Here is a 12927-nt window from a genome sequence, read left to right on the forward strand (position 1 = left end):
AGCGCATTCCTCCTACTGCAGGGAGTGGGGAAGGGGCTCTCACTGCTTCTCAAATAGATTTTTAGTTAATCCTCCTGTTTTTTTCCACTTTGATTTTTTTTTTTTTTTTTTGAGATGGAGTCACACTCTGTCGCCCAAGATGATGCAGTGGCATCATCTTGGCTCACTGCAACCTCCACCTCCCAGGTTCAGGTGATCCTCCCACCTTAGCCTTCCAAGTAGCTGGGATTACCAATGTATGAATGTGTACCACCACACCTAGCTAATTTTTGTATTTTTAGTAGAGATAGGGTTGTATCATGTTGGCCAGGCTGGTCTCGAACTCCTGACCTCAAGTGATCCACCTGCCTCAAATTCCCAAAGTGCTGGGATTACAGACATAAGCCACCGTGCCCAGCCTTTTTTTCACTTTGAAAAGTGTCTGGTCTACTTCCAGGACCTCAGTTGTGGGCAAAATTTTTAGCTTTTTCTTGTTGTGCAGTCAGTAACCATTTGCTCTCCAGCTTCCAAAATTTTGTTGCTGTTATATTCTCTCCTGTTCCCTTTTTTCTTGTTTATGCTTATCCTTTTATTGATTGAGCAGGATCTGGGGAGAGAGTGTCAGGAAACTGATATGCTCAATCTGTCGTGTGTAACTAGAAATCACTACTAGGTATTAATAGCATATATTATACCACAAATTAAGTTAGGCTTTTATACTATGAGAGTAGATTTTCTCAACATTTATTTGTAATATCTTACGGATTTTAGATTATAGTGCCAGAGGTTTGGAGATAAGTAGAAAGTTTACATGTAAAAATAGTGCTTCCTGAATTTTTTGGCCATAGTACCTGTTTTTCGAGCAATACCTGCTAATACCACAAGGAACACAATGTTCCTTAGAGTCATGTGAGACGTGCTGCTCTGAGCTCTCTTAGGTCAATAAACCACAGTTTGCTGAGTTCCCATGTGGAACTTTTAGGGTGTCAACATTTTTCCTTTTTTCTTTTTTTTGGGGGGGAGGGACGGAATCTCGCTCTGTCACCCAGGCTGGAGTACAGTGGCACAATCTTGGCTCACTGCAACTTCTGCCTCCCAGTTGAAGCGATTCTTTTGCCTCAGCCTCCCGAATAGCTGGGACTGCAGGTGCGCACCACCATGCCCATCTAATTTTTGTATTTTTTTAGTAGAGACGGAGTTTCACCATATTGGCCAGGCTGGTCTTGAACTCCTGACTTTGTGATTCGCCCGCCTTGGCCTTCCAAAGTTCTGAGATTATAGGCATGAGCCACCATGCCTGGCCGGGTGTCAACATTTTTTCACAGTTGTATAGTTTGAACATATAAATGTTTTCATACACATGTATGAATAGTATATGAATAAATATATATATATGGCACAAACCAGGTTGAAGGATCTAGTTTTATAACTCTTCATGTATTCTCTGCTCTGTGGGAAGATTTTATTTTGTTTTGTTTTTGAGATGGGGTTTCACTCTGTCACGTAGGCTGGAGTGCAGTGGCACAATCATAGCTCAGTGCAGCCTCAAACTCCTGGGCTCAAGTGATCCTCCTATTCCAGCTTCCTATAGCTAGGACTACAGATGTGTACTACCATAAGTGACTAATTTTGTTATTTATTTATTTATTTATTTATTTTTTTTTTTTTTGAGATGGAGTCTCACTCTGTCGCCAGGTTGGAGGGCAGTGGCGCAATATTGGCCGACTGCAACCTCCGCCTCCCGGGTTCAAGTGATTCCCCTGCCTCAGCCTCCTGAGTAGCTGGAACTACAGGCGTGTGCCACCACGCCCAGCTAATTTTTGTATTTTTAGTAGAGACGGGGTTTCACCATGTTGGCCAGGATGGTCCCTATCTCTTGAACTCGTGATCCCCCACCTCGGCCTCCCAAAGTGCTGGGATTACAGACATGAAGCACTGTACCCGGCCTAATTTTGTTATTTCTTTTATTTTTGTAGAGGTGGGGTCTGACTGTGTTGCCCAGGCTAGTCTTGAACTCCTGGTTTCAAGTGATCCTTCCACCTCAGCCTCTCAAAGTGCTGGGATTACAGGTATGAGCCACCGCGCCTGGCCTCTACGTAAAGATTTACCCTATTTCTCTCACCATCAGTATCTGTTTCTGCATGTTCTACCATTAGGGAGAATACGTGATCCAGGAGGGAGCAAGGCAGAAGTTAATGCCTTTTTTTTTTTTTTTTTGACATGGAGTCTCACTCTGTTGCCCAGGGTGGAGTGCAGTGGCACGATCTTGGCTCACTGCAGCCTCTGCCTCCTGGGTTCAAACGATTCTCCTGCCTCAGCCTCCCAAGTAGCTGAGATTACAGGCGCCTGCCATCACGCCCGGCTAATTGTTTGTTTGTTTGTTTGTTGTTGTTGTTGTTGTATTTTTAGTGGAGATGGGGTTTCACCATTTTGGCCAGGCTGGTCTCGAACTCCTCACCTCAAGTGATCCGCCTGCCTCAGCCTCCCAAAGTGCTAGGATTACAGGTGTAAGCCACCTTGCCTGGCCTTGAAGTTAACGCCTTTTGTGACCTTTTGTGATGTTATTTCTGCAACATCCTTTTGGTTAAGGTCAGCCCTCTCCAGTGTGAGAGCATACTGCCCAAGGGCTTGAATACCAGGAAGCAAAGATGATTGGGGTCATGTTGGAGGCTGACTACTATTCTCTGCTCTGTCCCTAAGTCATGTCCTCCCACATGCACAGTACACTCCTCCCTTCCCAAAGCCCCCAAAAGTTACATCCCATTAGCACATTGGTCCAAAATCTTATCCTCCAAAGGCAACATGGATTTATACTCCTTAAGTGAGATTTCTCACACTGTCACCCAGGCTGGAGTGCAGTGTCACTATCACGGCTCACTGTAGCCTCGACCTCCTGGGCTTAGGCAATTCTCCCCACTCAGTTTCTCAAGTAGCTGGGACTGTAGGTGCATGCCACAGATGCCAGACTAATTTTTGTATTTTTTTTAAGAAGCAGAGTCCACTATTTTGTCCAGGCTGGTCTCGAACTCCTGGACTCAAGAGATCCTCCTAGCGCAGCCTACCAAACTGCTGGGATTACACCCACCGCATCACACTGATCCTAAGATTTCTTGAGTATAGCCCTTTGAGTACAATTTTTTGCCCCAACAAAGTCTAGTGGAGTAGGCATAGGAGAATTGGTAGACCCTCCCTTTTAAACAGGAAAAATGATGCCTATAGTCCCAGCTACATCGGAGGATAAGGCGGGAGGATCATTTGAGCCCAGGAGTTCGAGGCTGCAGTGAGGTATGATCACACCTGTGAATAGCCACTGCACTCCAGCCTGGGTGACATAGTGAGAGACTCTGTCCAAAAAAAGAAACTAAAATACAGATACCACAGGACTATTTTTCTCCTCTTGTTCAAGGCCATTTATAAAATCTCTTGCTTTTGGGCTGGGTGCAGTGGCTCACGCCTGTAATCCCAGCATTTTGGGAGGCTAAGGCAGGCAGATCATTTGAGGTCAGGAGTTCGAGACCAGCCTGGCCAGCATGGTGAAACCCCGTCTCTACTAAAAATACAAAAGAATTAGCTGGGCGTGATGGCACACACCTGTGATCCTGTCTACCCAGCTACTGGGGGAGACTTGAACTGAGGTTCAAGGAGAATCGCTTGAACCTGGGAGACGGAGGTTGCAGTGAGCCGAGATGATGCCACTGCACTCCAGCCTGGGCAACAGAGTGAGACTCCATCTCAAAAAACTAAGTAAATAAAATAAAATAAAACCTCTTGCTTTTTTTTCTTTTGGTAGGTATTGATTGGCATGTACGGCCTCCTTTGTCAGGACTTCCTCCTCTTGGTAAAATGTCTCTCAACAAGGACCTGCATTTTAACACTTCCGTTGCTAACTTGGTCATTCTTCGTGGGAAAGATGTGCAAAGTGCAGATGTGGGTAAGAAATTCAGGTGAAAATTAAGATTTACATTTTGCACCTGTACATGCTATATGGTACAAATGGTTTTTAAAAAGTCCCTGTATTCTTGGAGAAAGGAAAGTAATAACTGTGTGTTTTAGTGGCAAAATTTGACCATGTTATCAGTTAGTATGTGACTAGACACCAATATAGAAGTGGTTTAAACAAGATAAAAGTATAATTCCTTTAGCTGGGTGTGGTGGCACACGCATGTAGTCCCAGTTACTTGGGAGGCTGAGGCAGAAGGATAGCTTGAGCCTAGGAGGTCAAGGCTGCAGTAAGCCGTCATTATGGCAGTGCCCTCCAGCCTAGGCAACAAAGCAAGACCCTGTCTCTATTAACAACAAAAAAAAAGAATTGTTTTCTGAACATCTGGCTGCCCTGTCACCCTTACTTTATTTACCATCTGGCTGCCTCCTTATAGAAATGAGCAGAGGAGGACCTGCCTCCTTTCCTTTTTTGTTTTGTTTTTTTTTTTGAGACGGGGTCTCACTCTGTTGCCCAAGCTGGAGTGCAGTGGTGTGATCTAGGCTCAGTGCAACTTCCGCCACCCGGGTTCAAGCAGTTCTGCTGCCTCAGCCTCCGGAGTAGCTGAGATTACAAGCATGTGCCAGCATGTCTGGCTAATTTTTGTATTTTTAGTAGAGACGTTTCTCCATGTTGGCCAGGCTGGTCTCAAACTCTTAACCTCAGGTGATCTGCCCACCTCAGCCTCCCAAAGTGTTGGGATTACAGGCGTGAGCCACTGCGCCCGGCTAGGCTTGCCTCCTTTTCTGAAAGTCTCACATCACATTTGAATTTCTGTCCCATTGACTGGGACCGAGTTCTGTGCCACACCTCACTGCAAGTTCAGTTAAAGTTTAGGGGAATTGATACTAAGGAAGAAGGGGTGAATGGGAATTGCTAAGGAGCAGGAATTGCTGGACAACCAGTGGTATCTGTGACAAGCATTTTGTTTCAAATTTTTCAGGAAGTTGAAAGAGCATTATTCTTTTTGTGTGCATTTGAGACAGAGTCTCACTCTGTCACCCAGGCTGGAGTGCAGTGGTGTAATCTCAGCTCACTGCAACCTCTGCCTCCCAGGTTCAAGTGATTCTCCTGCCTCAGTCTCCTGAGCAGCTGGGATTATAGGCATGCACCACCATGCCTGGTTGATTTTTGTATTTTTAGTAGAGATGGGGTTTGACCATATTGACCAGGCTGGTCTCAAACTCCAGACCTCAAGTGATCCGCCTGCCTCGGCCTCCCATAGTGCTGGGATTACAGGTGTGAGCCACTGCGCCTGGCTGAACAGGCATTATTCTTACTAGCTTTGTTTTTCTATGGCAAGTTTCCAGGTTCATTTTATCATGACTTCAGCAAGTATCACGTTTGCTACTTCTTGTTGTGATGCAAAGAAAACCAAGGCCCAGCACAGTGGCACGTATATGTTATCCCAGCACTTTGGCAGGCTAAGTCAGGAGGATCGCTTGAGGCTAGGAGTTCGAAACCAGCCTGGGCAACATAACAAGACCCCATCTCCACAAAGAATTTTAAACTTTAGCCAAGTATAGTGGTGCACACCTGTAGTCCCAGCTACTAGGGAGACTGAAGCAGAAGGATCACTTGAACCCAGGAGTTTGAGGCTGCAGTGACCAGTGATGGTGGTGCCACTGTACTCCAGCCTGGGTGACAGAGTGAGACCCATTATCAAAAAGAAAAAAGAAAACTGAACAATCTAGTCCCTGTAATGCCCCTTAGAGAAAGAACAAATAATAATTTAAAATAGGGCCAGGCACAGTGGCTCTCACCTGTAATCCCAGCATTTTGGCAGAGGTGGGATGATTGCTTGGGCCCAGAAGTTTGAGACCAGTTTGGGCAACATAGTGAGACCCCGTCTCTACAAAAAATAAAAATATTAGGCATGGTGGCGTGTGCCTGTAGTCCCAGCTACTTGGGAGGCTGAGGTGGGAGAATCACTTAAGGGCAGGAGGTGAAGGCTGCAGTGAGCTGTGATAGTGCCTCTGCACACCAGCCTGGTGACAGACCAAGATCCTGTCTCAAAAAGAAAAAAACAAAAAAAGACTAGCAGTATATTACTTTCGAATAAATGATCCATATTCATTGTACAGAAAAAAAAAGGACCAGTGCAGTGGCTTATGCCTATAATCCTAGCACTTTGGGAGGCTGAGACAGGTGGATCACTTGAGGCCAGGAGTTCGAGACCAGCTTGGCCAACATGGTGAAACCCCATCTCTACAAAAAATACAAAAATTAGCTGGGCATGGTGGCGGGCACCTGTAATCCCAGGTACTCAGGAGGCTAAGGTGGGAGGATTGCTTGAGCCCAGGAAGTAGAGATTGCAGTGAGCCAACATCATGCCACTGCACCCCAGCCTGGGCAACAGGCTGTCTCAAAAAAAAAAAATTAGTAATAATTCACACCTTTCAGAAGAGTGTTAAGAAGAATGCGCACCACCATGTACAGCTAATATTTTTTATTTTTAGTAGAAATGGGGTTTTACTGTGTTGCCCAGGCTGGTCTCGAACTCCTGGGCTCAAGCGATCTATCCTCCTCCATCTCCTAAATTGCTGGAAGTCATCGCGCCAGCCATCACAAGTTTTAAAAGGCAAAATAAAAGATCTCTGATGAAATAGACAAGAAAATATCTGTTTGTTTATTTGTTTTCACAATTACTAATTTATGCTATAAAAAGATGGCTTATCTTGTTTTTACTCTAGAGGGATTTAAAGATCCAGCTCTGTATACTTCCTGGTTGAAGCCTGTTAATGCTTTCAATGTGTGGAAAACCCAGCGGGCCTTTAGCAAATATGAGAAGTCTGCAGTGTTGGTCAGCAACAGCCAGTTCTTAGTAAAACCACTTGATACGATTGTTGGGAAGGCATGGAATATGTTTGCTTCAAAGTAAGTATAAAATAAGTCTACAAACCTTTCTTTTTTTTTTTTTTTTTTTTTGAGACAGAGTCTCACTCTGTTGCCCAGGCTGGAGTGCAGTGGCACGATCTTGGCTCACTGGCTTACTGCAACCTCCGCCTCCCGGGTTTAAGTGATTCTCCTGCTGCAGCCTCCCAAGTAGCTGGGATTACAGGCGCCCACCACCACACCCAGCTAATTTTTGTATTTTTAGTAGAGGCAGGGTTTCACCATGTTGCTCAGGCTGGTCTCGAACTTCTGACCTCGGGATCTGCCCACCTCAGCCTCCCAAAGTGCTGGGATTACAGGCGTGAGCCACCATGCACTGCAACCTTTCTAACCTATAAGCAGATACTGTAGCGTGTAAGCATGAGGTCTGATCTGCAGGAAGCATAGTTACCACTTTGTAGGTGTGAAGGTATGAAGCCTTGGGCACGTGACTTCAGGCTTCATTGCCTCATCTGTATAAGTGGGTCCTAACTGAGGACATTTCTGGTGAGGATTAGATAAGATAATCTTGTAAAACAGCTAGTACAGTGCCTGGCTAGTAAATGCTCAGTAATTGTTTGACATTATTAAAGTAGAATTTTATTATGAAGCAGGGACAATAAGATAGTTTTCAAAAATAAGATCCAGCCGGGCATGGTGGCTCACACCTTTAATCCCAGCACTTTGGGAGGCTGAGGCGAGCAGATCAGCTGAGGTCAGGATTTCAAGACCAGCATGGCCAACAGGGTGAAACCGCATCTCTATTAAAAATACAAAAATTAGCTTGGCATGGTGGTGGGTACCTGTAATCCCAGCTACTTGGGAGGCTGAGGCAGGAGAATTGCTTGAACCCAGGAGGTGGAGGTTGCAGAGAGCCGAGACTATGCCATTGCACTCCAGCCTGGGCAACAAGAGCGAGACTCCGTCTCAAAAAAAAAATTAAATTAAATTAAAAAACATAAGATCCTTGGGAGAGTGGAAGATCCTTATGTTCAATAAGATTATGATTAAATTCAACTCAGTTTGATACTAAGAAATGTCTACTTCATACTAACATGTTTTAGCAGATGTCTTGATCTCTTCCACAGTTACTTAAGTCAAAGCAAAATTCTTCAGATGACTGGACAAGGCTTCTAACTCTCTTTTTCTTTTTTTTTTTTGAGATGGAGTTTCGCTGTTGTTGCCCAGGCTGGAGTGCAATGGCACGATCTCCGCTCACTGCAACCTCTGCCTCCTGGGTTCAAGCAATTCTCCTGCCTCAGCCTCCCAAGTAGCTGGGATTACAGGCATGCACCACTACACCCAGCTAATTTTGTATTTTTAGTAGAGACGGGGTTTCTCCATGTTGGTCAGGCTGGTCTTGAACTCCTGACCTCAGGTGATCTGCCCGCCTTGGCCTCCCAAGGTGCTGGGATTACCAGCGTGAGCCACTGTGCCCAGCCACCTATAACTTTCATTAGCTCGGATACCCCAGGGCCCAGCCATCCTGCATGTGACCATTCCATAAAACCCCACTCAGGCTGGGCGTGGCGGCACACACCTGTAATTCCAGCACTTTGGGAGGCCAAGGTGGGCGAAGCACAAGATCAGGAGTTTGAGACCAGCCTGGCCAACATGGTGAAACCCCGTCTCTACTAAAAACACAAAAAGTAGCTGGGCGTGGTGGCGGGCACCTGTAATCCCAGCTACTCGGGAGGCTGAGGCAGGAGAATCACTTGAACCTGAGAGGTGGAGGTTGTGGTAAGCCAAGATGGTGCCACTGCACTCCAGCCCAGGCAACAGTGCAAGACTCTGTCTCAAAAACAAACAAACAAAAAAACCCACTCCACAGGGCCATGAACTCTGTCCTCTTCTGGTGTCATTCCCTTCCTACTCTCATTAAATGGTAGCAGCCATTATTATGTCAATTTAATTCATGTCTGCCCTTGATATTCTTTTTGCACATGATTTTTGTGCCTCAGAACATTTGCGGGGAGCAGCCAGGTGCGGTGGCTCACACTTGTAACCCCAGCACTTTGGAAGGCCAAGGCAGGTGGATCACTTGAGGCCAGGAATTCAAGACCAGCCTGGCCAACATGGTGAAACCCCATCTCTACTAAAAATGCAAAAATTAGCCAGGTGTGGTGGTGCACACCTGTAATCCCAGCTACTTGGGAGGCTGAGGCACAAGAATTGCTTCAACCCAGGAGGTGGAGGTCACAGTGAGCCGAGATCACACCACTGCACTCCATCCTGGGTGACAGAGACAGAGCAAAACCCTGTCTCAAAAAAAAAAAAAAAAAAAAAAAATTTGTGGGGTGGGAGGGATTGAGAGGGACCACCCTGGCACAACTACAAATTAAATGTCCTGGGAGCACCTGGGAGGCTTCACTCCATTCCTAGAACTGGATTGATGTGTTTTCTAGTTTCAAGGCTTATATGAAACTTCTCAGTCACTTTTCAGAGTTTATACTGAATATAGGGTGTTATATATATACACTGAGTAGACAGCCAAATCTGAACATGCTGCTCTTTCCTGGGTGCCTCTCCTTTGCCAATTTTTTGGACACTGAAAAAACAGGGAGCTTGACATAAATTTTGAAAGTTCAGGCCGGGCGTGGTGGCTCACACCTGTAATCCCAGCACTTTGGGAGGCTGAGGCGGGTGGATCACCTAAGGTCGGGAGTTCCAGACCAGCCTGATCAACATGGAGAAACCCCGTCTCTACTAAAAATACAAAAGTAGCTGGGTGTGGTGGCGCATTCCTGTAATTCCAGCTACTCGGGAGGCTGAGGCAGTCGAATCGCTTGAACCCAGAAGGTGAAGGTTGCAGTGAGTAGAGATCGCGCCATTGTACTCTAGCCTGTGCAACAACAGTGAAACTCCGTTTCAAAAAAAAAAAGGGCTGGGTGCGGTGGCTCACGTCTGTCATCCCAGCACTTTCGGAGGCTGAGGCGGGTGGATCACGAGGTCAGGAGTTCAAGACCAGCCTGGCCAATATGGTGGAACCCTGTCTCTACTAAAAATACAAAAATTAGCTGGGCGTGGTGGCATGTGCCTGCAGTCCCAGGTACTCGGGAGGCTGAGGCAGGAGAATCGCTTGAACCCTGGAGGTGGAGGTTGCAGTGAGCCAAAATCATGCCACTGTACTCCAGCCTGGGTGACAGAGCAAGACTCTGTCTCAAAAAAAAAAAAGTTCACTAATCTTTGGAGTAAACAAAGCAAATGTAAGACTTCTGAACGATTATGTGATCTTCAAATGTTCATGAGCTAGAAAAGGTCTGTTTATTGTTTAAGAGTTACTCATTTGCCAGACATTTTTTATTTTGTAATTTCTGTTGTTTTTTTTTCTACCAGAGCCTACATTCATCAGTACACAAAATTTGGAATTGAAGAAGAGGACTTTTTAGACAGTTTCACGTCATTAGAGCAGGTTGTTGCCAGTTACTGTAATCTCTGATCTTGAACAATGGGAAAAGTACCTTAAGGCATTTTTGGACTAAAATATTTTCAATACTATTTTCTCTGTAAAGTTTTCAAAGTTCTCCATCCTGGCTAACACGGTGAAACCCCGTCTCTACTAAAAAATACAAAAAATTAGCCAGGCGTGTTGGCAGGCGCCTGTAGTCCCAGCTACTCGGGAGGCTCAGGCAGGAGAATGACGTGATCCCAGGAGGCGGAGCTTGCAGTGAGCCGAGATCGCGCCACTGCACTCCAGCCTGGGCGATAAAGCGAGACTCCGTCTCAAAAAAAAAAAAAAAAAAAAAAGAGTTTTCAAAGTTCCATTCTGTTAAAGTAACCACGTAGAATGCTGAGTCTATTCTGCATACTATGCCCACAGAAAAGGAAGAAAACTTTTTAAATGGAGAATCGCATGTTTTCAATGAAAACATTCACTTGGTATTTCATTTGTAAGGAAAAAAAATGGTTCTTTTATAAAGAACTTTGGGGAAACACTTTGCTGAAATGTTGGGACTCTGGAACTAGCCAAGAAAAGAGAATATTCTCTTTGTCTACATGTTCCTAAATCTTTACTCCAAAACAACTCCAAAAACAACTCACAAAGCATGAACCAAACTTTCACAGCATAATTTCAAGCTAGGGAATTGTAATTCTGTACTTAATATATTCATGTTTGAAGTGAATGCTTTGAACCACAGGAGGGAGATGTTGTCAAATGCTACAGTGTGAACATGTATTTTGAATATTCTGTAACAGGGTAAGTTTCCACTCTAAGCAGCTATTTAAAAATAAATATGAGGATTTTGGTAATAAATGCTTATGCTTAAGTACAAAAGTAAATAGGTAAATGTGTACTTAGTGTGCTTTTCTTAAACTTTTTGGGCATGAGAAAATTGGCTCAGATTTTGTTTTGGATCTTGGAATGCCAGAGCAGATATTGATTTTATTCAATTATTGCTTTAAAATTACTTATAATGGGCTGGGCATGGTGGCTCACCTGTAATCCCAACACTTTGGGAGGGCAAAGTGGGAGGATCACTTGAGGCCAGGAGTTTGAGACCAGCCTGAGAAATACAGTAAGACCCCCATCTCTACAAAAAAAAAAAAAACATTTTAATTAGCTGGGTGTGGTGGGATATACTTGTGGTCCAAGCTACTTTGGAGGTTTGGGTGGGAGGATCACTTGAGCCTGGGAGGTCTCTGCATTCCAGCCTGAGTGACAGAGTAAGACTGTCTCAAAAAAAAAAAAAAAAAAAAGGAATGAAATTACTTATAGGTATTCAGCTGGTACAGATGATGGTTATATGCTTTTCAGTAAAAGGGGTAAGAATTTTCACCTAAATTTTTCACTAAGTTGAGAAAATTATCACCAAGGAAATATAGTTACTTGATGAAACTGACACACAAGATACGAGTTTCACCCAAGACAAAACATGCTTGGAAATTGACAACTGAGTTTGAAGGAAACGTTGTATTTCCATAAAACACATCACATGCAATATATTAACAAATGTAAAATGATAAACAAATAGGAACATTTTCCCTTTCTGACAAATCTACCAATAGTGACTTTTATATGGAGAAATGACAGTTCACAGCTTCACTGGTTCTTCTTTTTCTTTCCATATGGAAATGATTACCTTTTTACTGTTTTTCTTATCAACTGTTGCTATGATTTAAAATACTGAACCATATCTTATTTCTAAGGAATGTAAAAAGTGGTCGGTTCTGCTGCTAAAAGGCACACCCCACTGCTGCATTTCATTAACCCAAGTATACTTGAAAAATAATTAGATCATAATTTTTACAAAACAAGTTAAAGTAATTGTTTAAGCATTGAAGAGATCCACAGACTGAAATAATTTCCCAGACTAAACCAGCATTCATGAAGATCTGTAACTGAGTATCTCACCAGGGGTTAATCTGATTCTGAGGAACCTTGCTAGAAGTTAACTTGAAAGAAAGTCATAAGTTGCAATCATTTGATATTTGAGAAAATTCATGAGGTACCAATAGGGGCAAGTATATTTCTAATTTGGCAACTCGTGGAATCATTAGCAGGTGAATATTAGAAACAAATCCCAACTAGACAGAGCTCTGGGTCCATTTACTTATGCTATTTGACCCTGTTTTACGATCCACAACTGCATTATTTGATATGTATGGTTACCTATTACATATGTGTGTGTGTGTGTGTGTGTGTGTGTGTGTGTATATATATATATATATATTTTTTTTTTTTTTTTTTTTTTGAGACAGCATCTCGCTCTGTCATCCAGGCTAGAGTGCAGTAGTAGCATGATCTCAGCTCACTGCAGCCTCAACCTCCCAGGTTCAAGCAATCCTCCCACCTTAGACTCACTAATAACTGGGACTATAGGTGTGCACCACCATGCCCAGCTAATTTTTGTATTTTTGGTAGAGACGAGGTTTCCTCATGTTGCCTAGGCTGGTCTCAAACTCCTGGGCTCAGGCTGTCTACCTGCCTCGGCCTCCCAAAGTGCTGAGATTACAGGCGTGAGCCACCATACCTGGCCAATACCTAAGTATTTTAAAGCTTGGGTTAAAACATTTACATGGAAAATAATTTTTTTCTTGTCTACTTGGAATAACAAAATGTTTGCTCTTAAAATTGTGATTTTAAGTTAAAAATT

At 44.0% G+C, this 12927-nt stretch overlaps 1 protein-coding gene across 6 annotated transcripts in view; it reads left to right on the forward strand.

The window, feature by feature from the left end:
* TUBD1 (tubulin delta 1) overlaps positions 1 to 11125 on the forward strand; it is a 33565-nt gene extending 22440 nt beyond the window's left edge. For 4 of the 6 annotated variants that reach the window (XM_054458390.2, XM_063655637.1, XM_063655636.1 and 1 more), the window contains 3 exons: positions 3770 to 3910; positions 6652 to 6835; positions 10169 to 11125. In XM_054458390.2, coding sequence (XP_054314365.1) covers positions 3770 to 3910; positions 6652 to 6835; positions 10169 to 10271 — 428 coding nt within the window. In that variant the 3' untranslated portion in view covers positions 10272 to 11125. Of the gene's footprint in view, positions 1 to 1955; positions 2049 to 3769; positions 3911 to 6651; positions 6836 to 10168 lie in introns of all 6 variants that reach the window. The other 2 variants (XM_063655635.1, XM_054458389.2) reach the window with 1 other exon arrangement.
* Positions 11126 to 12927: the final 1802 nt, after the last annotated feature.

This window comes from Pongo pygmaeus, chromosome 19, assembly GCF_028885625.2.
Source record: "Pongo pygmaeus isolate AG05252 chromosome 19, NHGRI_mPonPyg2-v2.0_pri, whole genome shotgun sequence".
NCBI lineage: Eukaryota > Metazoa > Chordata > Mammalia > Primates > Hominidae > Pongo > Pongo pygmaeus.